At 45.6% G+C, this 25,865-nt stretch overlaps 1 protein-coding gene across 9 annotated transcripts in view; it reads right to left on the bottom strand.

Moving 5' to 3' along the window:
• The window catches only part of RERE (arginine-glutamic acid dipeptide repeats), a 411,538-nt gene that overhangs the window by 11,687 nt on the left and 373,986 nt on the right, over nucleotides 1-25,865 (bottom strand). For all 9 annotated transcript variants that reach the window (XM_025856826.2, XM_025856830.2, XM_025856827.2 and 6 more), the window contains one exon: nucleotides 598-760. In XM_025856826.2, coding sequence (XP_025712611.1) covers nucleotides 598-760 — 163 coding nt within the window. The remainder of the gene's footprint in view (nucleotides 1-597; nucleotides 761-25,865) is intronic.

The raw sequence follows: 25,865 nt of genomic DNA, 5'->3' as shown, positions 1-25,865 counted from the left end.
CTGAGGAGCTCCCTCCCCATCGAGTCCTACACCCCACCCCCCCCAGCACAAATGGATTATTTGTTTGCAAGTGCAACATAAACAACCCTCAGGCTGAGTACCACGGGCCAGGACAGAACCACAAGACCCACCGCTGTTTGCCAGCTCTTAAGGGTTAGGAAGGTATCATACTAGACTGCACATCACACTGGGACCAAGAGGAGGATCTTGGTAAAGCAGGAGGAAAAAGAAGAAAATGTTAATCTGCTCTTACTGCTAACACAATACCAATGCAATGAGACTCAGACAGTACATCATCTACGAAGTGAACAACCTCCAACGAAGTTACTGAAAACACCCCGAGAGATGGTCAAGACTTACATTTCCCTAAAAAATTAAAATGATGTTGAGTTTATTTTAAAAATTTAAATGCATGAATGATTCGTAAAACTCTGCTACCAAAACCCCAAAGTCAGCACTACATCTGGGTGCAGGCTCTGCACATATGCACAGCACCCACTATGTCCCCAACCTGTACTGTGACAAGGATGCTTGTGAGGGTGGGCCCAGAGCTGGGACAATGCACCTGTGGCTGCGTGGGAGAAGTCCCTCACTTACGGAATTCGCTGGAGGGGGGTCTGGAGGGCGTGCTGACGGGTGTGGATGCGGTGCGGGTCTTGATCCTCCTGAACACGGCCTGCCTGCGGTGCCTCCGATGGGCCCGGGAGCTGGCTGCTTCGGGGGTTTTCTTCCAGTAGTAATAGAAGGTGATCAGCTCCCCCTGCAGGAGAGAAGGCTGGCTGTGACGGAAGGGTTCAGAGGGGCTTTGCTTTTCCCGTTCCCACAGCACGCCCGCCCTCTTCCGCCAGGAGCAGCAGCTGGTTCTTAACAGCTGTGCTGGAAATGAGCACAAAGGACAGTCATGAGAGGAACGGTGCTTGCTCAAGACACACCTGTGAGCTGCCCACTAACTGGGTGAATGGGCTTGTCCCCTCAGCCCAGCAGAGCACAATTTCTAGATTTCAAGAACATTCGTTCATTCAACAAATATTTGCTGAGTGCCTACCATGTGCCAGATGCCACCACAGAGGTACACCAATAAACAATCGAAAAGAAGGAAAATCCCTGCCCTCCAGCAGTGTGTGTGCACAGATGTTTTCTTCACAGCATTCCACTGAAATCATACAGGTATGACAAGGAAATGCCTGGACAGTTAGATTATTCCAGAAAGAAGCAAAGGAAACAACTAAGATGATGGGGAACGGGGGGGTCAAGAAAAACAGAGACCCGAAATCCAGGAAAACTGCTCCACAGCCTCTACTCCAATCTGAGTGCCCACATCGGGACAAGCTAGTACAGCATCCTGAAGGTGAAGACAAAGTAAGACCCTGAGGGACAGACACAGTGGTGTTGATGCAGAGGGGAAGTGCCATATGTCACAAGGCCAGCCTTTATAGCAGAAGGAGCTATTCTTTCCATGGCCCAGCAGAAACGAAGGCAAGAAATCCTTAAAAAACAAAACAAAAAAGAGCAAGGGGGTATGAGCCCAAATGCAACTTTTAGAAAGGGGGGCAGTTTCGGGGTGCCTGGGTGGCTCAGTGAGTTGAGTGTCCAACTCTTGATTTTTGGCTCAAGTCATGATCCCAGAGTCGTGAGATCCAGCCCCTTGTCAGGCTCTGAGCTCAGCAGGGAGTCTGCTCAAGATTCTCTCCCTCTGCCACCTCTCAGGTGGGCGAGGGCACGCGTGCTCTCTCTCTCAAACAAATAAACCTTTAAAAATAAGAAAGGGGCACTTTTTGCTACCTCCACCTCCAGGAGCTCAGCAGGCACACCATACACACCAACAGGTGAATGGCATGTTTGGCTAACCCTGGTTGACACAATACCAATTTCTTAAACATCCCAATAAAGTATCTTTACCTGGAATTAAAAAAACCAAAAAAACAAAGCAGCGGAAGTGTGTAGTTCACATTAATTGTCTCTAACTGAATCAATCTTGTGGACAATCAATTAGCGTGGCTGACTACTGAATCCTGGGAAGCCACCCTGTGGGCAACTCGTATACCCCATCGTGGGAGCTACTTGTCCAGAGCAGCACACTGCCTCACGAAAGGCTCAGTGCCCTGTGAATGAAGGATCCAAGAGAGAGAAACAAAGATTTTGTTCTCCAGTGACCTGAGATCTAGCTGGAAAGACCAGTATTGGGGAGACTAAAGTGGACAAACAAGGGCAGATACCACGCGACAAACTCTTGTGATCGCTGGAGCATCCAGTCAGATGAGGTTTCATTAAAACATCCCCCAGAAAGCAATGGCCTTAGAGCGATGAGAAGTGAGTTTGTAGAGAAGTGGACAGATTTCAAGCGGGGAGATGGCTTCTGCAAAGCAGGTAGTACGTGTGTGCTGGGTGCTCACTACTCAGAATTGGAGTCTATGCCTGTGTGTTTTCTAAGCGGGACCACAGCTGTTGTCAGATCCTTAAAGGAGCCTGTGATTCAAAAGGAACTTCTGACTGGCTCCCATAAGCCTAGAGCATGTATCTCTTGGAGCTGTCGTTATGTTTCAGTCTTTCCAAGTGCCACTTAACAAAATGCTAGTGACTGCCAGTATTTAACAGATGAAGCATGACCCCAGGCCAAGGAGGCCAGGAGTCAACTGCCAAGGACTAGCACACACAAGTCTGCAAGCTCTCCCCACTCTTTTCAGTTCCATGAGACAGTAACTCAGCGATAAGGGAAAATGTAGGAATGCCCTTGGATTTCTGACCTGTTTGTCTATCACATGTTATTCCACAAATGTAGGCTACAATTGTCCCTGTGGTGACTGGAGCATCCTGAGCCCCTAGGTCATGATCCGAGAACCTCCTGGCTCCTGCCTTTTTACTTCCTATTTTCCTGACTTGGAAAGTCACTTATCTGTACTGATCTTTTGGTGTTGGCTGGCTAGAGGGAACAAATTCATAAATCCACTAGGGGATTAAGAGACCTGTGCTGATATAAAACTGATCTGACTCTGGTTTTCCTATGAGAAAATACAGAACAAAAGCCAAGGCAAGTCACTGTCACCCTTCAATCCTTTGTCAGAGTGACATCACTCTATTGGTTCAAAAAGACAGCCAGTGCAGTAAATCATGGCCCAATCCCAAAACTAGAAGGAAGAATGTGAAACCCCAAAGTGGTACCTCCCACTGCCTCCTCTAGCTGAAGTCATTTTAGGGGCCAGCAGATGAGAAGCCTGGGATGTAAGAGGAAATGTGAAGCTATAGGAGACAGAAGGAATCAAAAATGGGAGAGAAAATGAGGGTCTCTGCTAAACCTCAGCTAGAGCGGATGGCTGTTAGCAACTGCACTGACATCTCCATGCAGCGCTGGTCTAGCACAGTGCTGCCTCACGCAGTTACAAGGGATTGAGGGTGGGGGCGCCCACCCCACCTCTGCCGCCGCCCATAGCCAAAAATCCAGGTACAACTTATGACTCTCCTAACAGTCTACTGTTGACCAGAAACCTTACCAATGATATAAACAGTCAATTAACACACATTGTGTATATTATTTACTGTATTCTTGCAATACGTAAAGAAAATGTTACTAAGAAAATCATAAAAAAGAAAAATATATATATAGTACTGGACCATATATATATAAAAAAAATCTGCTTGTAAGTGAACCTGAGCCATTTTAACCTGTGTTAAGGTCAAATGTATTTCGATTTCTCAAATGTGAATGTCTCAAAGAGTTTCAAATGGTTTTAAAAGACAGCATAACTCGATTAAAATCAGGGAAGCCAGAGTTCAGTGAGGCTATGACACCAGACAGAAAAAGGCTCAGGAGAAAACCACAGGTTCCCAACTTTAACTTCCACTCCTGCACTGTGTACTCCACTCCTAGAGTATGTGAGAAAATTAGGACATGACAAAGAAACCTAATATTGAAATAACAAAAACTTTTTGTCAACACTTAAATAATAGCTTTTAGGGGCCCCTGGGTGGCTCAACAGTTGGTTAATCATCTGTCTTCAGCTCAGGTCATGATCTCTGGGTCCTGGGATTGAGCCCCGAGTTGGGCTCCCTGCTCAGCGGAGAGTCTGCTTCTCCCTCTCCCTCTGTTCCTCCCCCCAGACTCATGAACTCTTATGCACGCATGCTCTCTCTCAAATAAATAAAATCTTAAGAAAGAAAGAAAGAAAGAATAGCTTTTAAAAGGAGGGCGCCTGGGTGGCTCAGTCAGTTAAGTGTCTGCCTTCAGCTCAGGTCATGATTTCAGGGTCCTGGGATCGAGCCCCACACGGGGCTCCTTGCTCAGCGCGGAGTCTGCTTCTCCCTGTTTGTGCCAGTGCATGCTATCTCTCTCTCTGACAAATAAATAAAATCTTAAAAACCAAAACAAGGAAAAGGAGTCCAGAACAGATTCTATTACCTGAGTACCAAGCCAGAAGGAGTCTCCACTATAGGCCTATAAATTAGTTTGGAAAATGCAAATATAAATTTCAAACTTCAGGAAGATGGGGTAGTGACTAGAACTCTCATACATTGCTGGTGGGAATATAAAATGGTTCAACCACTTTGTAAAACTTTGGCAGTTCTTACAAAGCTTAACAAACATTTACCATATGACCCAGCAATTGATTCCACTCCTAGGTGTTTAACCAAAAGAAATAAAAACATATGCTCACGCAAAGACTTTTATACAGATGTTCACAGAAACTTTACTCTTTGTAGCCAAAAGCTGGAAACAATCCAAACACCCCTCAACAGAATGGATAAACATATTACTGTGCACACATTTGCTAGATACTATTTGGCAGTAAAAAGGCACAAACTACTGATCAACCTGACAATATGGATGAATTTCAAAACATCACACTGAACGTAAGTAGCCAGATAGAAAAGGGTACTGACTGTATGATTCCATTCTAGAAAATGCAAATTTACAATCACAAAAAGTAAATGCGCCTGAAGGACAAGGAAGTAGAAAAACTACCTATAAAAGAACATGAGGAAACCTTTTGGGGTGAAGAGAGTATCGTATGAACTGATTGTGGTGTTATTTGCATGGAGGTTACAGTTATCAAATTTTTTGAACTGTGCCCTCATTGAACGCAAAGTAGGTGCATTTTTATGGTATAAATGGTATGTATACCAATTACACATCAATGAAGTCGACTTAAAAAAAATCCAGGCCAGGTTTTATTAGCTGCCTCTCAACCACTGTAATGTCTACGAGGGGATTAAACACTGGAATGGAGCGAATCTAGGAGGATTAGAAACAGCATACTGGTGACTGCATGGGTGGCTAGGTCTTGAGCACAAACAAAAGAACATGTCGGGAAAAGCTTTGGTTCTACAAATAGGGAATGAGGCAACCAGAGGCCTTACCAGGAACGAAGTCAATTGAACTTTAATCAAACATGCATAGTGTGTGCTGCAGAGACCCGCTGCACATATACTCAGGGAACAAAAGCTGTTGCAGAAATCAATAGCTTGCTGAAACATTAACACAGGCAATCATTGATCAAAAGGCAGCTCCACAAAGGCAGCCTTGCAAATTAGCTCCCGCCTTTGCTTGCGAGCAAACACAGAGGCACCAACGTGCACGTGAATGGCCGGGGCCCATCGTTTTGTTCCCGATGCTCTCACCCGCTGCACAACAAGGCCTCCCAGTCAGCACACCTCACATCTCCGTGCTGTAACTGCACACAGCACGAGCAAGCAACTAAACTGGGTTAGTGCCTGGGCAAAAAAGGAAAGGAGAGGGGGCGAAGTCCTCTCCAATTGACAGCATTATGGGCTGCAGTGCTTGCCAAGAGAAGCGCTTAAATCCACTGGTCTATATTTAGCAGATTCTCTCTCTCCCTCCCCAACTCTTCGCCTTTTCTCTGGTGTTAAGGGCGCAGGGGCGCGCTGGATTTTCCCAACTGGTCAAATGCAAAAAGGCACTTTGGCAATAAGGGATTTGCTCCTGGATTTAGGCACCAGCTCCCCACCCTGAGGCAGGATCTCTACACAGCAGGTCTTCTCCCCAGGCAAACCACTCAGCGGTAGAGAACCAGGCCCCATTTGGTTTCTCTGATTTTCCATCAAAAAGAAAACATGGGGGGGGGGGGCCAGGCAGAGGGGGGGGGGGCTATAAGGTGCTCGGGGCGGTGCTCTATGTGGGTGGGTGGGTGGGGGCTGGGATGAGAGAGGTTGACAAAAGGCTCCAGGCACCAGCACACAGCTCAATCACAGCCACTCCTGTAATCCAGAAGCTTCCTGGGCTTGGCCACCTGGAATTATAGGAGGACTGGTTCCTTCTCTGCAGTCACCATTGTACTTCTGTGCTTCCTTGTGTTAGACCACGAGTCCATCAGGTTCACTCAGCATAAAACATTGGGGCAATCTCCCTCCATGCGCCACCCCCCCCCCGCCGCCTGGATCATCTGAACTGAAGCAGTTGCGGGGGTGGGGTGGGGGGCTGCTCACCACTTACCAGTAGCTTTCGGGTATAAACTCATTTCAGGTAAGTTCTGCTGGTATGGCTGGGCCCAGTGCTGCTTTACCTTGGGTGAACAACAGACTGGCGACGTGTTCTCCAGGGCCCAGGGCAAGCATCTCACCATACGTGCGTGGGTAAGAGCGAAGCCGGGTGGGGGACTACAGGAGGGAGTTGGCAGCCCTGCCGCAGGAGACAAGCTGACCAGGTCTCCTTCCTGTCTTACTAGCAGGTTAATTTCCCTGCAGCCACTTGGTGAGTTAAAACAATGTCCACAAATATGACTGTTATTTAATTTCCCACAGGCACTGCACTGCAAAGGGAAGGGAACCTGTAACCTGTCCTGCCTGACAAAACACACACACATACACACACACACACACACACACACACACACACACAATATTTTTAAAGGAAGATAAGCTGCATGTCTTCTAAGGGACCCTGGGGAAAGGAAGGCACAGAGGCAGCAAGCAGGCTCTGTAAGCACTGTGAGTGTCAACTGGCCCCCTGGGGAGCACCACTCCTGGGGTCTCTTACACCTTAGCCTCCATTACCTCAAGAAAGGAGCTCTCCGGGAGGCCAGCCATTACCTCAAGAAAGGAGCTCTCCGGGAGGCTGATGTGGAGGCAGGAAAAGGTAATCAATTATTTTTGTCCCATGTGAGAAACATAAGGGTACATCCAGGACTAAGTCCCAATTTTTGTGATTATAACACTATTACTGCCACAACCATACAAAAAAGGCATGACATCCTGGGGTGGGGATAGTGGTGTGGGGGTGGTACATGGCAGAAGATGAGGTCTAGGGACCCCAGCATGCAGACCATGGGGTACCTGCAGCCTGCCATCTACTATTAGGCTAAGGAAGGCTTCGGTCTTTTGGGAATAACTCTCTTCTCACACACTCCTTTCAATTCAGTGTACAGAGTCGTGTTCCATTATCTTCCATTCTCACAGTGGTTCTGTGACCAGCAGAAAAAAAATGGAGAACTGCTGGCCTTACAGTTATGTCAGGGAAGGCCTTGAGAAACCAGTCCTTGGTCTGTGCATAGAGGGGCAGGGAAGAGGGAAGGAAGTAAAGACTCTAATCTGGGTCCCTGCACCACAGTGAGTGCCTAGGTGCCAGCCTCAGAAGATTCCCAGTAGAGGCCTCCCACAGATGCTTCCTCCACTGGGGAGGGGAGCTGCCGCTCACTTCCTCTTCTGCACCAAAGCTTCAACAGGCATCCTCAAAGAGGGGCAGCAGGGGAGAGCGGGGGTGCGGAGGAGGCCCGGGAAGCTGCACATGGATAATGGCATTAGAAACAGAGCTTCTTTCTGAAGCTACCTTACAGGCTCCTCAAGCCCACCTGCCACTGCCAGCCGATGTGATGGGACGGGACCCACCGTGTGGCACACCTCCGCACACAGGTGACATACCCCACCACGGGGGTTAGAAAGTAAGCATTTAGAAGAAAATTATTTTAATTCTTTAAGACCTATTATTAACTGTTCCAATGCTAAATATTTTAACACGAATATGTAGACAGAGTACCCTAACTGTTCTCCCAATGCCTCATCTTGCATGCTGAAGTACAGTTGGTTAGAATCAGGGTGTGGTTTCCCCCGCAAAAACTCTGGAGGATGCCCTTCAGTTACCATCTGGCCCCTTCTTTGGGGACCCAGGCACAGAGGAGTGAAGAATCCCACCACTTGCTGGATGGAATGGAGAAATCTAAAGCTTTCCTTTCCTTCCCCCCTTCCTTTTTTTCTTTTTTTTAAAGGTGTGTTTTTCCAGAGAGAGGTTCCAGCAAGCAATGAATAGTCACGAAACCAAGGTCCCAAACCCAGTAGGGGCAGGAGGGAGAAGGAAACATGGCACAAACCTGCTTCTCAGACTTCATTCCCCAACCCGGGGCCCCAACAGTGGTCAAGACCCCAGGGGAATGTGGCTGTGGCCCTGGGAGCGGATCGGGAAAGCCTGCATGGGTCACGTCCCCTGGGAAGCACTCTAACCAGAGCGCTCTGACCCTGCAGCTGAGCTTGACCCCCCTGACATCCACGACCACCTCTGCCTGGGAATTACAGCTGCGTTTCTTGGCAAAAACTACTAACTCAGGGGTAGTGAAGCAAGTCAGTAAAATTTCCTGGCACAGACTCCTATGCAAGTCATTCTTTCCTTCCACTCCCTGAGGATTCAAGGGCTGGAGCTGACAACTGTTCCGAACATCTGAGGTGAGAAGCTGGGCACTGGGTAGAACCACCAGCTATGTTTAGGAGCAGCCACCTTTACAGATCTTTTTCCAGCAGGCAACTGGTTGTCTTCCAGCATCGACTCTGGTAATTAAAGCAGTGCTCTCCTGGGCTCCTTCTTTTGTTAACCAACTGAATCCCCTAATCCCTGAAGGAGCCCCGACACTGTCAGCCCTCTCTGCTGCTAATCGTTAAATACCAACTCTGTGGTCTCAGAGTGCATCTGACAGAATGATGATCTGCTTGAAGGCACACAGCAGAATCACTGCCATCTGCGTGCAAGAGGCTGCACGGGCACCTATCTAACGTGCCATGCAAGAGGAAGATGGAGGGTGAGGAGGCAGCCTGTTTCTGGGCAAGGCAACCTCTCCTCCCCACCTCCAGCTCCTCTTCTGGGGAAAAAGGTAAGGGAAAGGGAGGAAAAAGATGACTCGGGAAGTGTGTGAAGGTCTCCTGGGTTTAACAGGTTATAAGAAAAGGCCACACTAACACGCTCATAGAGATGTTCCGGGGCCCGGCACCCCCCCCCCAACATCTATTTAAAAAAATCCTAGTTGCGGGGCACCTGGGTGGCTCAGCTGGTTGAGCTTAGACGTCTAACTCTTGGTTTCGGCTCAGGTCATGATCTCAGGGTCATGAGACCAAGCCCCGTATCAGGCTCCATACCTGGTGGGGAGCCTGCTTGGGATTCTCTCTCCCTTTGTCCCCCCCGCCAGACCCCCACTCACATTCTCTCTCAAATAAATAAATAAATCTTAAAAATAAAATTCTAAAAAATAAAAAATAAAAAAAAATAAAATTCTAGTTGAGAGGTTAAAGACTTTTTTTTTTTTAAATCATGATTACCACTATTTATACACTGTGGAGGAACTAAAACAGTTTTGTGGGTTTTTTTTGTTTTTTTTGTTTGTTTGTGTTTGCCAAAATTGTAATGAGATTTCCTAAACTCTATGTTGCTTTAGTTGTTGACCTCAGCCACTTGGGGATTCTACCTCTGGTCCCACACCGCTACTCAGATGTCCAGAGGTCCTAGGCTGGCCTTTCCTCTTCCACAGAGACGCGCTCAGTCTTCCCAAAGCCCAGCTCTGACCTTGTTACTTCCCTCTCCAAATCAACGAAGGCTCCTCAAGGCCAACAGAACAAAGGCCCAGTTGCTTTGCTGTCTCTCTCAGGACTTTCCCTCTGTCCGAAGAAGACCCTTCTAGAAAACTGCATTCCCCACCTCTCACAGCCCTTGGCTTACACCAAACACGACGGCCAGTTTGCGATCCCTCAGTGCTTCCCTTCTGCTCATGGGCTACAGCCTCGCAAGCCCCACACCACTGTCTCCTCAGTGTCTGGATCTGAGTCCTCACCACTCTGCGCTCAGGTCACCACAGATGCCATGTTCTCCTTGAAGCCTTACTTACCCTTCTCCTCACCCCCTTGAGGTCATCACGATGTCTGCATGCCTACACTTTTCTGCACTTGCCTCTCTCCCAGTACACCCAAGCTCTCCTTTGGACCATTACCATGAATGAACCCGTCCAGCATCCCCAAGACTGTGTCTACTTCTTCTGCAAGTAGTATCTTGAATATAATGAGTATTCAGTAAACATTTGATGGAATGAGTATTTCCTGAGCATTAAAATTCATCTGAAATTAAGTCTAAAAAATTAACCTCTGGGAAATAGATACCAGACTACTGACTTTTTTTCCCAAGTAACATCATTAAAAATAACTGCTACTGGGTGGCTGGGTGGAGGCGCCTGGGTGGCTCAGGCAGTTAAGCATCTGCCTTTGGCTGGTCATGATCCTGGGGTCCTGGAATTGATCCCCTCATCGGGCTCCTGGCTCAGTGGGGACTCTGCTTCTCCCTTTCCCTCTGTTCCTCTCCGCCACTTGTGCGTGCTCTCTCTCTCAAATAAATAAAATCTTTAAAAAAACAAGTAACTGCTTCCTGATCTCACCAATAGTTCATAAAAGAAATGATATTTTATCTCTAAAAAAGTAGAAAAGACTGACAATATCCAAATAAGAGTTCCTTAATTTGATATCTAGTGTTATGAAAAATGACTACATTGTTCTTATTTTTGTTTCATTTTCCAGGGGCAATGGAAGCAATGCTCTCAAGTGCTCTGTCAGGGGCTGACAGGAGGGTGTGGGGCTGAGGAATCCACCTCCTCGTTCAGCAGACCTACAAACCAACAATCACCTTTTACTGGGCTGTGAAATCTACAACGATGAGGGCTAAGCACTTTAAGTAAGTGACTTCCATACCTTAATACATTTAATCTTTATAGCTACCCTAGTAGATAAATAGCTTCATTATCATTGCTTTACAACTGAGACAATCAAGGCACAGGGTGACAAGTCATGTGTCCAAGCTCACACAGCTTCAAGCCGGTAGCCCCGGGGTTGGGTTCCAGAGTCCTGTGTTCTTAACCATTCTGCTATGAATTGAGGCGAAATATATGTTTGTTTGTTTTTAAGCCAGAGGCTCAAATTTGGGTTATCTTTCATCTACAAAGTATTTTAAACCTCTTCCACGGACCGTGAATAGGGAGAGAAGCAAAAAAGGGCGCTGTGCATCCCTGATAACAAGGGGTGGCCAGCCTTCCCACTGCAGGGTGGAGCCAGCCCCCCATGCTGCACCCAAGAATTACGCACCTGGCCAAAGCAGGGGTACCGGGTTCAGATACACATTTGGTAGACACAAGTGCACAATCAGAATTACACACAAGCCTAGACAAATATGTTCTACTTTACGTACCAAGAACAAACTCCAAGGACTGTATCGGACAGACCCCCCTCACAATCTGCTCACCAAGCCTCAAGCCACCCAATGGCTTAAGCTAGGGGTAAAGCCCTGTGGCCCACTTTCGGCTCTAGGCTACATATACCAAAGAGATGTGCGAAGCAAGTGAGCTTCACAGGCCTTCTGACCTGAGAGTTTGATCAGGTAGAGTCCCTCAAGAAATGACTTCTGAACATGCTACAGGGCATCTTTCCGAATTACCTCCAGCGGGAAGCATCTATTTAAAATGGTGGCTTCGAAGTGTGCTCAAAACTGTGGAGATGACTTGAGGGGCCACTAGGTAGATCTCCTGCACCTCTTCCTATTGCCACCTCTCCAAGTATCTCCACTAAAAAACCTATCAATCGAGCAACACATAGAAGAGTCTTCCATTTAACCAAAAATAACAACCATAATAAAAAATAAATAAGAGATTTAGAAACAACTTGTTTGAAGACAGATCACGGCCATCACAAATTGGTCTAGAGCCCAGCCTGGAACAAAGTGCGCCCCCCACCACGTGTGGGGCCTGCACCTGCCTGTGGCGCAGAAGCCTGGGCAGCCCCAATGCCGCCACAAGACTGGCTGTCTCTTAACTCGGGGACCCACACACGAGGGCCCACGCAGGCAGGGGCCTTTGTCTCTGGTTTAACTGAGCTGTTGAAGACTTAACATTTTAAGTACAATTATGCCAACACCAGGAATCTCGTGTTCTCTGTAGGGACCCCAAACTCCCAAGAATTCATTTGCTGAAATCAGTTTTCTTTCCTATAAGCTGAATACTTCGTTATTTCCTGAATTCATTTTATTGGAGTTCAGGAACTAGGCAAGTGGGATTTCACCGCTGTCGGTTCTATTACCACATCACCCTTAATGTTTTCTTGTTCCTGTGACAAAACCACAATTCTACCAGCAAAGGGGGAGAAGAGAAGAGAGGAAAAGAGAAAGCCATAAAACTGTTAAAAGCGCTATTCTCCATCTCGTAAACATTTTTCTGTTTATCGGCCTTTCATTATATGTGCGATCTTATTATCCCTGCACAGTATCAAAGTGACACCGTCAGGGTCACCCTATAAAATATACATTGGCAATGCAACATTTAATGATGGGAACAGGACAAAAGATGAAGGATGAGAGAGGGTGGCATGCTGCAGGACGTTTTTAAAGGGATCATCAGTTATATCTGTGCATTTCCCGAGGTGATAATTGAATGACAGGGGCTGGAGGGAAATCCATTTTTGAGCTCAGAACGGACAGTTAGGAGAAAAATCTTTTTGTACTGGGAGAATGTAATGACTGCCAGGAAATGAGAACAGCTACTCCAGCAACATTGCTTCTTCTATTTTATGGTTTTTATGGACGCATAGCAAATTATCAAGTACAATCCATTTCTGTAAGTTGAATTTTAAAATAAAGGACAGGCTTCCTCATTTCAAAGAAAGGAGGGAAAAGGGTATTTAATTTTGTCACTGTATCACATTTGTTTAATAGAAAGAGCGGAAGCAAAGATTACCCTTCAAGGCACACAGACACAATTACAGTTCCACACCCTCCTTAGATGTAGACATGAAACATGTCCTCTCTTTTCCCTGAATTTTGGATTCAACCTAAGGCAAGGATCTTAGAAAAAGGCAAACAAGCTTGCAAACCAAATCCGTGCTCGGGTCTTACGCATGTGGCTAGTGGTTGTTTCATAGAGGCTTTTTTTTTTTTTTTTTAGCAGGAAAGAAATCCAGGAAGGAGGGCGAGGGGGCAGCAGGTGCCTTCACAGAAGCTGTTAAGGGCTGAGTTGTGTGTCTCTCCCCATCCCTCAAATCATAGGCTCAGGTCCTAACCCCAGCACCTCAGAAGGTGACCGTATTTGGAGACAGGGTGATTAAGTTAAAATGAGGTCATGAGGGTAGTCCTAATCCCATCTTACTGGTACCCTTATAGGAAAAAGAGATTTGGAAGCACATAGGCACATAGAGGAGACGGCCATCTACAAGCCAAGGAAAGGGGCCTCAGAGAAACCAACCCTGCTGACACCTTGATCTTGGACTGTCAGCCCCCAGACTGTGAAAGAGTAAACTTCTACTGCTTAAGGCCCCCAGTCTGGGGTACACTGTTAGTGCAGCCCTAGCAGACAAATACACAAGCCTAAGGACAGGGCTTCGCAGAGAGCCTGCCGGAAACGAGGTGCAGGGGAGGTGATGCCCACCAGACGACTCCTCCAGGCTTTGAGAAGAGCTCACAAAGCTGATCGCCCGGGGTGGGGGGAGTTGGCAGGTTTTGTATTGGGGAAAAGAACAGGTGCCAAAAAGGAGCAGCAGTGTGGGCAAGTGGCAAAATAACTGGCCACCATAAAGGCACTTAGGCCCCTTCAGGTGGGGGCTGAGTGTCCTGGCGGATCCTAGGGGCTCTGGGCGGCAGATTTCCACACAGGTTTCCTCACAATGCCTTCACCATGGCCCAGGAGAAGCAGCCCACCTCCATGACAGCTCACAGATGCCTTGGATGTAAGACAGCTGGCTCACCTGGAGGAGCTCGGTGCGAAGGAAGAGGCCCGGAAGATGGGACAGTCAGGTGTCAGCAGAACACAAAGGAAGAATTTCCCCAGACTTGTTTTTAAACCACTGAATTCTTCTGGTCAGTTCCCACAGGAAAGAGTCACACTCCAACAGGCTTGTGCTATCCCCAGCGTGGTACTCCCCACAAAGCTACAATCGGATGGAAAATCAAGCAGCCTATATTTCAGGAATGAGCAAATGTATGAGGCACTGTGACCACAGCAGCTTGGTGGTCCTGAGGGTCTCCAGGAAATTGTTCTGGGTTACTCATACGAACATGCATACTGTAGTTTAGAAAACACACACGATCGGAGCCACCAGGGGTCTGGGTTGCAGTTTATGAAAACAACTTGCAGATCCCCTGATCGCAGTGTGTGATATGGTTCAGAGGCTGCAGTCCTCCTGGTTGGTATCTAGGTCTCCTCAAGGGTTCTTGTCAGAGGCCGGCAGCCCCCCAGCCCAGGAGCCCAAGGAGTGTGTGGTTGGCACCCCATGTGGGCTGATATGAGTGTGGAGCCTGTAAGGGTGCACGGATGGTTGCTTTCTGGGGATTCCTTCCTTAACTCAGCTGCTTGGGGAAAGTGCTCCTGTGGCAGCACCCCCACCCCAAAGGGAACTGAGACAGGTTCTGCTGCCCCTGTAGGGCCGGTTACCCGGAGGAGAGCCGGGAGTTTCCTTGGCCATTTACTACACAGCTTGGACAAGCTGGATGGATCTAGATCTCTGAAACAAACTATGTGGCAGGGAAGACCCTCTAGGGCTGATTGGGACCGCTTTCCTCCAGTGCTGTACGGCACAAACTTCTGATTGGCATGCCCTACGTTCGCATCAAAATCCTGGTAACTCTTGTCCTAGACACAAACCGGTGTCGTCAACATGGGACCTTGCTCACCCCACTCTATCTACCCCCTTCTCCCCTGGGCTGACATGTGGTATGGCAGGAAGAGGTAAGGTGAAGCTCACCCTGGGGGATACCTTAACCACCCCTGAGTTAACACTGAATTGGTTTGAGACATGAAGGTGTTCCTAGACTGCTCTAAGAAAAGATTTTTCCCTGCGTGCCCCATGTGTTCTTAAAAGGTCACCCGCGAACATCAGTCATCTCTAACAAAAAGCTGCACAGAGGGAGGGACGCCGACGGCTGAGCTCTGCATCCTTAGTACTCAAACCTGAGATCCCAGAAACAACTCTAAATAAAGTCAACAAACTTTTCATTATTTCAACAGCTTTAAAAAGCTTGAGTTTCCAGTTGCAGGAAGGCTCAGAAACTGGCCTTTATCCAGTTCTGCTTCACTTCCCCAAAGAAGTCAAAACCCTTTGAGGTGAAGGAGAACACAAAGGTAGAGGTTCCTCTGTGAGGTGACTTCAGACTTGGGTTTGTGCCCAGGGAGCCCTACTGGGCTGACAGAGGGGCCCAGGTCAGGGCACAGAGCAGGATTTCCAAAGAGATGTCCCTCGGGGGCCTGCTCCTGAAAAAGCTGTTCTGCCATCTGCCAGGACCTCTGAAGGTTCTTGCTCCTACTGCATTTACCCTCAGAAAAGGGACTGGAGGCTCTCCCATGTGCACTGCCTTCTGGCTTGGTGCAGGCTCTTGGGAAGCCTCTCTGGTTGCTGCTAGCTTACCCCACCAGCTCCATCTACTGTAATCCTAGCCATCCTTTAGGGCACCTAGTCTACATGCCACCTCATACACACTATCTTTGCTGACCTCAGGGAGCAAACTTCTTATGAGCCTCTTTCCATGAATACCATCTCTTTCTTGCTTAGCTGTGACGCTCTTATGGCTCCTATGTCACTGAATCTGGGAGAAGAGTAACTTACATCTATTACTTGATCCCCTACTTCTCCTTTCCCCAACTGGTCTCTAAACTACATGTGAACAGGGATGTGTTCACTCTACAATCTGTATCCCCAGCAATAATTAAGCACAGTAGATGGCACGAAACGGTGCTCCATAAATAGGCTCACTGATTTGTACTGAGTTGTATCACAGACTATACACATATCAGAATTACGCTTTAACAAGGAATATGCAAAACAATGAAGTCATCAATGTTCATAAAAACTATGTATTCTCAATTTTAGAAATAAGAAATTTGGTAATCTTTCAGTGAAGGTTTTCTAACTTGAGATAAACATGAGCAGATGGGAAACCAGTTATGAGGATTTAAACTCCTCAAGATTATTAAGTATTTCTACAGAACGTTGTACATTAAAGTAACAACAACAACAAACCACAACCTCAAAAGAGTCCCTCAATCCATTTAATTTGTTAGGATAACCAAAAAAATGAAAATTATTTTTCTGTCACAAGGGATGTTGAAGTGTGAAATGAGAACAAGTGTCCCACAGGCGGTGCTCCTTTATGTGCACTCAGAACCCCTGGACCACAATCCCTTGTGTGAGGAGCCACACAAGCCCTGGCCAGACACTGGCCCAGGGGCACAGTCTAAACTTGAATTAACAAAGGTATCCGATGATACCTGTACTCTGGTCCAACTGAACACTCTGACAAATACTAAAATTGTAACTTCCATTTTGTAAAAGGCTGGCTGTGTTCTTGTTTCATGATGTAAGAATGTTTTGGGCCTGTCTTAAGTGCACTAAAGAAGATGGTTCTAGTTAAATCTTCCTCTCAGAGTTAGTGAAAACAGGTCCCAAACTCCATCTCAGGAGAAAACGAGCACCACACTCCTTTAGGGTCTACAGCACACACAGGCTTCTTGCAGGCAGATACCAAAAGGCCCTAGAATTATGCTTTCAAATTAGAAGTCCTGATAGACTCTTCAGAAAAACAAAACCAAGAAAGGACAGCCTGTGGAGCTGTGGCCTGAAGCACCCGGGGTGGCAATCCATGGTCCAGGACAGTGCCTATGCTCCCACCAGCTTGGCTGCAATGATCCCAGGTCCACCTCTGTGTTCGCAAATATCCCAATGTCAGCAGAACTGGGTGGCACCCAAGCTCCCTCCACGTGGATGAAAAAATTCACTTTCCATTTTAGGCCTTGGCTTGGTAATTTTGGTCAAATGGTAAACATGTGTGCATGTGCAAGCATGCGTGTGTGTGTGTGTGTCTGTGTGTGTGTGTGTGTTTGTGTCAGGGTGGGGGGAGGGAGAGTAAGCTGTTGAGGAAGAAAAGGGGAGGGGAAACACTGAATGATTACTGGCTGTCTAGCCCTTCTCATCTGGAGATCGCCCCTGAACCACAGAACTCACAATCAGAACGGCAGCCATGGCTGTGCCACTTGGACCTAACCCCTTTGGGCCTCTGTTTCTTCATTTTGAAAACAGAGAAAAATAACAGCACCCGCTCACTGAATTGTGATATTAAGAAGAGCTGATGCACGTTACACGCCCAGTACAGTGGCCGGCATACTGTAAAAGATCCACAAGTGTTGGTGGTTGTTACTCTTTGATGTATGACAATGGAACAAACCAGAAGCCCACAGTGGTGGTGGCCCGCTGCGCTGCTGCCTCTCCTGCCTGCCGGGAAAATGACTGCATCCCAGTCACAAGTAAAGCACAAAGTCCCAAGCAGGAGAAAGCAAAGAAACTCAGTGTTTCTAGGAAGAGCAAATGCATTAAATATTTTTAAAACTCTGACTCAAAAAGCAGAACTGAGCTGAACTGGGTGAAAAGAATACAATTATATTTAAGAAGAAACAAAGAATCTGAAGAGCTGGAACGCTTACACTGGCCTCAGAGATAAAGTGGCTGTATTTCTGGGTTGGCGACATCCATCCCCGGGAGTCCCAAGCACACAGTGAAGTCCTGGTAATGCCAGAAGCAGGGTGGCCAAAGGAGACCTAGACGTCTATCCCAGGTCAGCTACGAGTATCTTCTGCCTCAAATTACCGCTTCTCATCTATACCCATTAACCTATGTTCAGCACAAACCGAAACACTACAATGAGCCGGAATCCACCTCTGGAGTCTGGTAGGGCAACACGTAAGGCTTTACCCGCCTGCACCCCTACTCCTGTACTGAGTTCTTTCCAGTCCTCCCCCTGCTAGCTATGTGTCCATGGGAAGGTTAACCTCTCTGAGACTCTAGTTCCTCCTGTGTAAACTAGGGATGGTTTACAGGGTTGTGGGTGGGATCAAAGTGTTTAATAGGGGCCTGGCACATGTGCTCGATAAATGACAATATTATTTTTATTGTTTCCATTTGGGAAAAGGACTAGAAACTCCAAACTAAGTTCAACTTAAAGAATCATTTTAATTAACTGAATTAAAAAAAAAAAAAGAATAGTAGTCTCTGTAACTGACTTCCTCTAGCATGTCTCCTGAAAACTACAGGCACTTCACACTGTCAGAGAACCAGAGAATGAATGCTAGGCATAGTGAATGATAATGGTGCTTGGGGCAAGTTCACAGGAAGAAGTCAGCGCAGTTCAAAGAGGTCGGCATTCTCCTGAAGATCCCCAAACAGAACCATCAGGACAACATAAACCTATCTAATGGCCTCACTGAGGCCATTAAAAGTCCTCTCTCTGCATAGCCTCAGCTTCCACTCTTAGGTAATCAGCAAGAGAATCAGAACAGATAGTATCCATCAAGCCTTTCAGCAGGAATGAGAACAAAATCAAGATAATGTACCTGCTCATCTTTAGCAGGCGACCTTGGGGTTTACCAGCTATCCCTACACTTCAATATCAAATTAGCATTGATGGACAGATTGGAAAGGTCCAGCTAGGGGGGACCTGCAATATCCCATTATTTAATTTCACGACACCATAAATCTACTTTTAAAAAAGCATCAAAGAACATATACTTATGTTAAAAATTATACCTAATTACAATGAACTCTATTACTGAACTTTAAAAATATTCTCTCAGGACAATGTGGAACATACTAGAGCGTCACAAACCCCGGACTGAAAATTACTGGCTTAGAACACAAACTCTTTAAGCACAAAGAAAATGCAGAAGATTCTTAAGGAGTTTAAGCTACAGAGAATCTGCATTTCTGATGCTGAGCTGAGGATGGAAAAAATGTTGTACAACTCACTGAATCACCCCAAAACATCTCGGGGCCCAGGGACTCAAGGGGCCTGGGTTCTACAATCCAGTCCACTGTGTGGTTGTCCCTGTGGCCCTCTATGCTGTGTAGCCAGGGGACGGTGTGAGCCTGGACATATGTAAAGTCTGGTCTACCCTGGAGTTACAAGGGTCCTTGCATGCAGTCCACTTTTCCCCTCAGGACACACTGTCGACTTTGTAATGCTTTCCCTACAGGGACTGTGCTGACGTGTCCAGAAAATTAATGTGATGCTCTGGATGCACGGGGGGGGGGGGCACTAAAAGCACCTACATCCCAACACAGTGTTAATAAGAAGAGTAGGGATCCTCCCCTGGGAACTCAAGCAATCATTTCAACAGAAACTCACATATGGCAACAAATAGAGAGGCAAGTGTTAGCTGCTTAAGGCAACAGCAGAGATAAGAGGTTATATACTAACCCCAGATAAGAGGAAAATTGGTCTGATGAGTAGCACTTAAAAATTCTTGTCACATATGATCTGGATCAAAGACTCCGATGCCACAACCAGGGGACTTGAAGGTGTTTCCTATGCTCCTTCTGGCCACAGGAAGCAGCAGGGGTCTGTACGCTTTGACTCAACTGTTCCAGAAAGTAATTCCAGATCGCTATTAAAGAAGTCAAGCTACATGTTTTTTAGTCCCATGCCTTAAATTCTAAGAAGTCCCAGCTAAACTATGTCTCACTCCTGTGGGTAGAACTGAGAACCGCAAGTGACGAGTGCTCCTGTGAAACAGAGGTGAACAACTGGCCATCAACTTGTCAATCATGGGTGTATTTCTCATTGATGAAACGACCACGATCACTTCAACAACAATCTAAAAGTGAATCCAAAGCAGTCTCTGACAAGTCAGTCCCTCTTGCCCACATTCTCCTCCAGGGCCTGCCTGCCCAAGAGCAGTTCCGCAGGGCTATTCCTGCCAGCCACTGGGATATTGGGTCCTCCCATCTTCCGTTCCTAGAGTTCCTAACAAGACTAGGTCAAGTGAGGCCTTGGACCCATGTTGCTCTTTAGAAGAAGCAGAGGGGGAGGACACAGCCTCTGAACTGTTCTAATTGCATTTTAAAATTTAACATGTTCACTGTCTAAAATCAAATCAAAATGGATTACACATATAAATCAATAGTTCAATGAATAATACCAATACCTGCCACAGCATAATGACTAAGTTGACTATTAATGTCTTCAGTGATGCCTCATAGCCCCTTCTTCCAGAGTCTCTGGCTGCCTCCCGCCTCCTTGCCCTTTGCCTGGACAAGAGTCAGGTGTACTCAGGAAGTCTTGAGTAAAGCACAGTCCCTGATAAGTCACAAATGGTCCAAGGAAGAGCTGGTCTAATTCCTAAACACTGAGTAATAGTGGGGTAGGCTATAGCAGAGTTTTAAATCCTGCTTTATGTTAATTCACGAGGGAAATACAGGAATTCCCTGGGTGCCAAAAGGACCTTTAAGAATATCAGAAAATGTCATACTTCTGGTTCCTGGCGTCAAAACAACAACCCAATACAAAACAAACCCCAGGCCTAAGAAGTCCTGACCAGCTACTTGGTGAGCTTTTATCTCCTGAAGGGAAGACTTTTAAGCCCCCCACCCCGCCACTAGGCTTAGAGTAGTAAAAGAAATGCAAGGGAGAACCAGTTTCCAAGCTTCCAAGCAGGTAAGGAAGAGAATTTTCATGAATTTAATGTGTACTTCTATCCCAACTGGTCAAAATACCAGTATATTTAAGAAAAGCTGTGATACTGTGGTTAACTAATCTTTCTTTAAAAATCATCCTTCAAGGTACCTGGGTGGCTCAGTTGGTTAAGCGACTGCCTTTGGCTCAGGTCATGATCCTGGAGTCACAGGATCGAGTCCTGCAGTGGGCTCCCTGCTCAGCAGGGAGTCTGCTTCTCCCTCTGACCTTCCTCCCTCTCATGCTCTCTCTCTACCATTCTCTCTCTCAATAAATAAATAAAAATCTTAAAAAAAAAAAAATACCCTTGAGTCAGAAAGACAAAAAAAAAAAAAAAAAAAAGAATTGCTGTTGTGTCCTGTATAAATCTTAAGGAGAAAGGAGAGCCAAGAAAACTTCCCAGGAACCTCTCTCATTCCATGCCAAGATATACTTTCCGCATTTGGGCGTTACTAATAATAAGAGCATTCATGAGCTCCTATTAGCTCGTGCAGCACTGTCCCATAAAGACATTAAAGCCACACAGGCAAGGCTTCCCACTCCACAGAAGTAGGCTCTGAAACGCAGCCAAGGCAGAATCCCAAAGAGCCAGAGTTTCCTTTCTGGAGGCAGCAAACTGAACAGCAGCCCCAAATTCTTATGGTTGGATTTTTCGAACAAAGTTTACCTCAAAGACATAACATAGAAGACAAAGGTTTTGAAATCTATTCTATATTCTCTCAAGGGAAGGCTGCAACTCGGGATGCAGGAAATAAGTATGGAGAAGCATTTCATAATGTGACTTGGAGAGACTGTCCAAGTAGGAAAGGGAGGAATAAGGAAAGACCGAAACTCAGTGGATAGGATCTAGAGATGCGATGTAATGCAATTTCATTTAAAATCCCAACTGGTTAGTTTGTGGAACAAGACAGGCAGCTTCTAAAAACTTCTAAGAATAGCAAGGGGCCAATAACCAACATATTCTTGAAAAAGAACTGGGTGGGGAAGTGCCACGACAAATGTCAACAATTATTCTAACGCTAGACAGTAAGGTACTGACACAGGGGCAGACAAACAGACCAATGGAACAAAAAAGAGCCCAGACATAGATTCACACATTTCTGGAAATTTCATTTTCGACATATCTGGTAATACAAATTAGTGAAAGAAAGGCTGGACTGTTCAAAAGATGGTATTGGGACACTGGGTTGCACACACACACAAATAAAATTGGTCCTCTACCTCATACCACACATAATAAACCAATTCCAAGACACTAAAGACTCAAATATGAAAAGCAAAATGATAAAGCTCTTAAAAGACAAATAGAAGGGACTGACTTTACAGCCATGAAGAAAGATTCCTTAAACAATACAAACTCAAATCATAAAGACTAATAAATTTAACTACATCAAAATTAGAAAATGCTAATTCTACCATAAAGAACACAAAAGTTAAGCCACAAATCAGAAGTAGGTATTTGCAACACACAATATTTAAAATAATGAGCATCTAGAATTTTTATAAGTCAAAGACAATTCAATTGAAGAATGAGCAAAAGATTTACATAAACCCTTCACAGAAGAGGAAACATATGGCCAATAAATGCATTACAAGATGTCCAATATCCACAGTAATCAGGGAAATACAAATTAAAACTACTCTGAGATACTTCAAACTCACAATACTGGCAAACATTTTAATGTGTGACTCTATCAAGTGTTGGCAAGGATGTGAAATTACTGGAACTCTTACATATATCTGGAAATAACTGCCTTCATTTAGTAAAATAGAAGATATGTATGCCTATAGCCCAGAAATTGTATTCTTAGGTACACCCTAAGGAATTACCTTTACACATGCACCAGGAGACATGTACAGAACATTCACAGAACTGTTTGCAATAGCGAAACAAAAACAAAAACAAAAAACAGAACAAAACAAAAACTGAAACAAACTAATGTCCATCAACAGCAGAAAAGGGAAGTAAAATGTATTATATTCCTACAATGCTATGAAATAGTGTGGAACTACACGACATGGTTGAATCTTAGGATAAAGGTGAGTGAAAAGAATGAAGGTGTAGAAATCTACTCTTCCTCCATGATTCCATTTCCATGAAGTTCAAAAACATGTAAAAGGGGCGCCTGGGTGGCTCAGTCATTAAGTGGCTGCCTTCGGCTCAGGTCATGATCCCAGGGTCCTGGCATCGAGCCCCGCCATCGGGCTCCCTGCTCCGCGGGAAGCCTGCTTCTCCCTCTCCCACTCCCCCTGCTTGTGTTCCCTCTCTCGCTGTGTCTCTCTCTGTCAAATAAATAAATAAAATCTTTAAAAAAAATGTAAAAGTAAACAATATACTGTGGAAGGATACAAATATTTGAGGCAAAACCAAGAAGAAAACGAAAGGGATTATAACACAGTATTCAGGGTAATGGTTATCTCTAAATGGAGACGACAAGGAATTGGATCGGGGTGGGAACACTGCATGCAGTCTCAAACTTGTGGGAGTACACAGGAAGTCATTACGTTGTTTTTATACCAAACACATATTTTATAAAGATTCTTTTATAATTCCTCAATATTTACTAAAACAACAACAAACCAAAAGATTGTCGAACATTCCAATTCTGCCACTGAAAAAAGGTTTCTCATCTCTACCAAGAACTGGATAGTTCCAGGAAAGTACTTCCTGTTCCCACAAGGTAAGGGTTTACTCTGCTCTTAACTGTCTCTGCACCCAAACAGGTGCTCTTCTACCTGCCCTCACTCTTCCTGATCGCCAGCGGCCTGAGCCCCCCAACACCACTGCAGGGCTGCTCACATTTTGGTGTCCTGCATCTACCTGTGTTAAGAGCTCTTCAAATACAAACACTGGCCTCAGGTCTGAGACCCTTCCTTCTCCTGCCCGCCCAATATTAGGATCACTGTTTTCCTGGATGTTGTGATATCTTAAAGGAAGTGTGGTGCTTATCAAAAGACAACCCCTTAGAAACCATCAATTTCTGAGAGGGGTGACAAGAAGTGCATCCCCCAGGGTAGTCTCCAAAATTATCCAAATGAGCTTAAAATAAGCAGAGCTGTGCTTCTAGATAAGGCCAAAAATGACTATTCTATAGATGTCAACAGTTTCCAAATTAATCTACAGGACAAGCAGGCTCAAGTGATACAAAGAATATGTCAAATCAACCCACGTGTATGTTTGTGAAAAACCTGGAGAACAAAGTACGTACACGGGAGACAAGGTGAAAAAACCCTCACCCCCAAACACATGCTGCGTGTCTCATGTCACTGTCCTGCTCTTCCGCTCACAGCTGTTTCAGAAAACTCCTTGCCATCCCACTCAATTTTTCTCGTTGTTTGCCTCAGTGGATACACCTACTGTGAAGCCAGAGGGGGCAAACAAGCACACAAGAGCCAAGGTTGCTGCCTCAATCTGTCAACTTTCACTCCTGACCTGCTTCAACCCATTTTCCACACTGCACTGTGTATGTACATGTGTAAGCATATATATGTGTACATATAAAAATTTATAATGTTATATATATAATATAAATATATATATTTATATATATTTATAAAACAAAACAAATTCGATATAACTTATCCTGTTTGAAAATTCTTTAATGGCTTATCATGTTTCTCCACATAAAACCATAGTGAGGTTATTCACTAGTATGGATTCTGAAGCCAAACTGTCTGCGATCAAACCCTGGCTATGCTACTTTATCAACTCGGACAAGGTACATAACCTCTTACCTAATGAGGCCGATGAGTCAATGCACGTAAAGCCCCCAGAACAGTGCCTGACCCAACAGAGGCCCTCAGGATATGCTGTCGCTACTGCTGGCTGCTGCAAGGTCTCCACGATCTGACCAGCTGGCCCCCGTCACCTCCACCTCGGCCCTCCAGAGTCTCCTTTTGCTCGATACAGCTCCACACACTTATTTTTAGTCCCACCTGAGTTCCAAGGTTACCCTATCCCAGGGCCTCCACATACAGGCTGGTCCCGTGGCCTGGGTGCTCTTCTGATTCCATCCTTCCCTCATCTCTGGGGTCATAATTTAAATGAAACATCTTCAGACATTCCTTTATTGAAGTCAGGTCCCTGTTATAGATCCAGTACTTTTCTTTTGTAGCACTTATCAGGATTAATAACCACATACTTAAGGGATATTTCATAGATTAATCTGTCTTCTTCATAGATTTAAATTTTCTATGAACCAGGGAATGGGAATCTATTTCTTGTGGAATGATACACTTCTAGCATTTAACAGCATGTTCAGCATGATGCAGACTATCAATAAATAATTATGAATGATTATAAGAGAATCCAACACCAACTTGACTTATCTTTTAAGAAATAACCTAAAAAACCATTTATATGTTCCAAAGATTACAAGTTAAACATAATGCCTCATTCTTTTGAGATAAAAAATCTTAACAGAGGGCTTTGTAAAAAAATGGCAATCAGCAAAATATCATCCAACTGAAAAATCAAAAAAGTCTACTCTAACCAAATCCTTTTATCTTTTTAGTCTGATATTTTTACATAACCTGGATACTGAATATATGTAACAAGCTTAGGGAGCACCCTTTCTCCTCTCCCCTGGGTCTCATTTTTCATTTCTAGCTTTCTAAAAATTCAGCAGCAAAAATAAAACATTTGCTCTTCCCTGTCAACACTGAACACCTGCTTTGAACACAGTCCACATCACCCCCATCCTTCCTTTTAGTAGCTCTAATTATGGTGACAAAGTATTCCTGATTCACACTAGTGGTGGAGTCCATCTACAAGGGATAAGGAGACCCTAACGGGGTCAGCGAGCATCTGCGAAGCCAGTGCACACAGAGTAAACATCTGCTGCAAGACTGTCGTGAAAACACTTCCATCAGCTGGGCGATCTGGTCTGGAAAATTACAAAGCCTGGAGGGCTATCTCTGAGGGAAGTCTCAGCCACTTGTGAAGCAAGCACTCTGATCAACGCAAGTGACCTGTACAGAAAGAGACCTGCGGTGGGCGCGATGTGCCATCTCCGTGATTGTTTCGAAGAAATAATGTAAGAATTCTCAACCATGTAGAGCATGGGCAGGAATACAGTTTATACTACCCAATAAAGATGTGCACTACAGAAGATAATGAAGTGTATCATCACGGAGTATGAGA

This window comes from Callorhinus ursinus, unplaced genomic scaffold (genome assembly GCF_003265705.2).
Source record: "Callorhinus ursinus isolate GAN/ISIS: 27379988/994484 unplaced genomic scaffold, GSC_fseal_2.0 scaffold18, whole genome shotgun sequence".
Classification (NCBI taxonomy): domain Eukaryota; kingdom Metazoa; phylum Chordata; class Mammalia; order Carnivora; family Otariidae; genus Callorhinus; species Callorhinus ursinus.
Note: the sequence above shows the minus strand (reverse complement) of the source record. Positions and strands in the feature narration are given on the sequence as shown.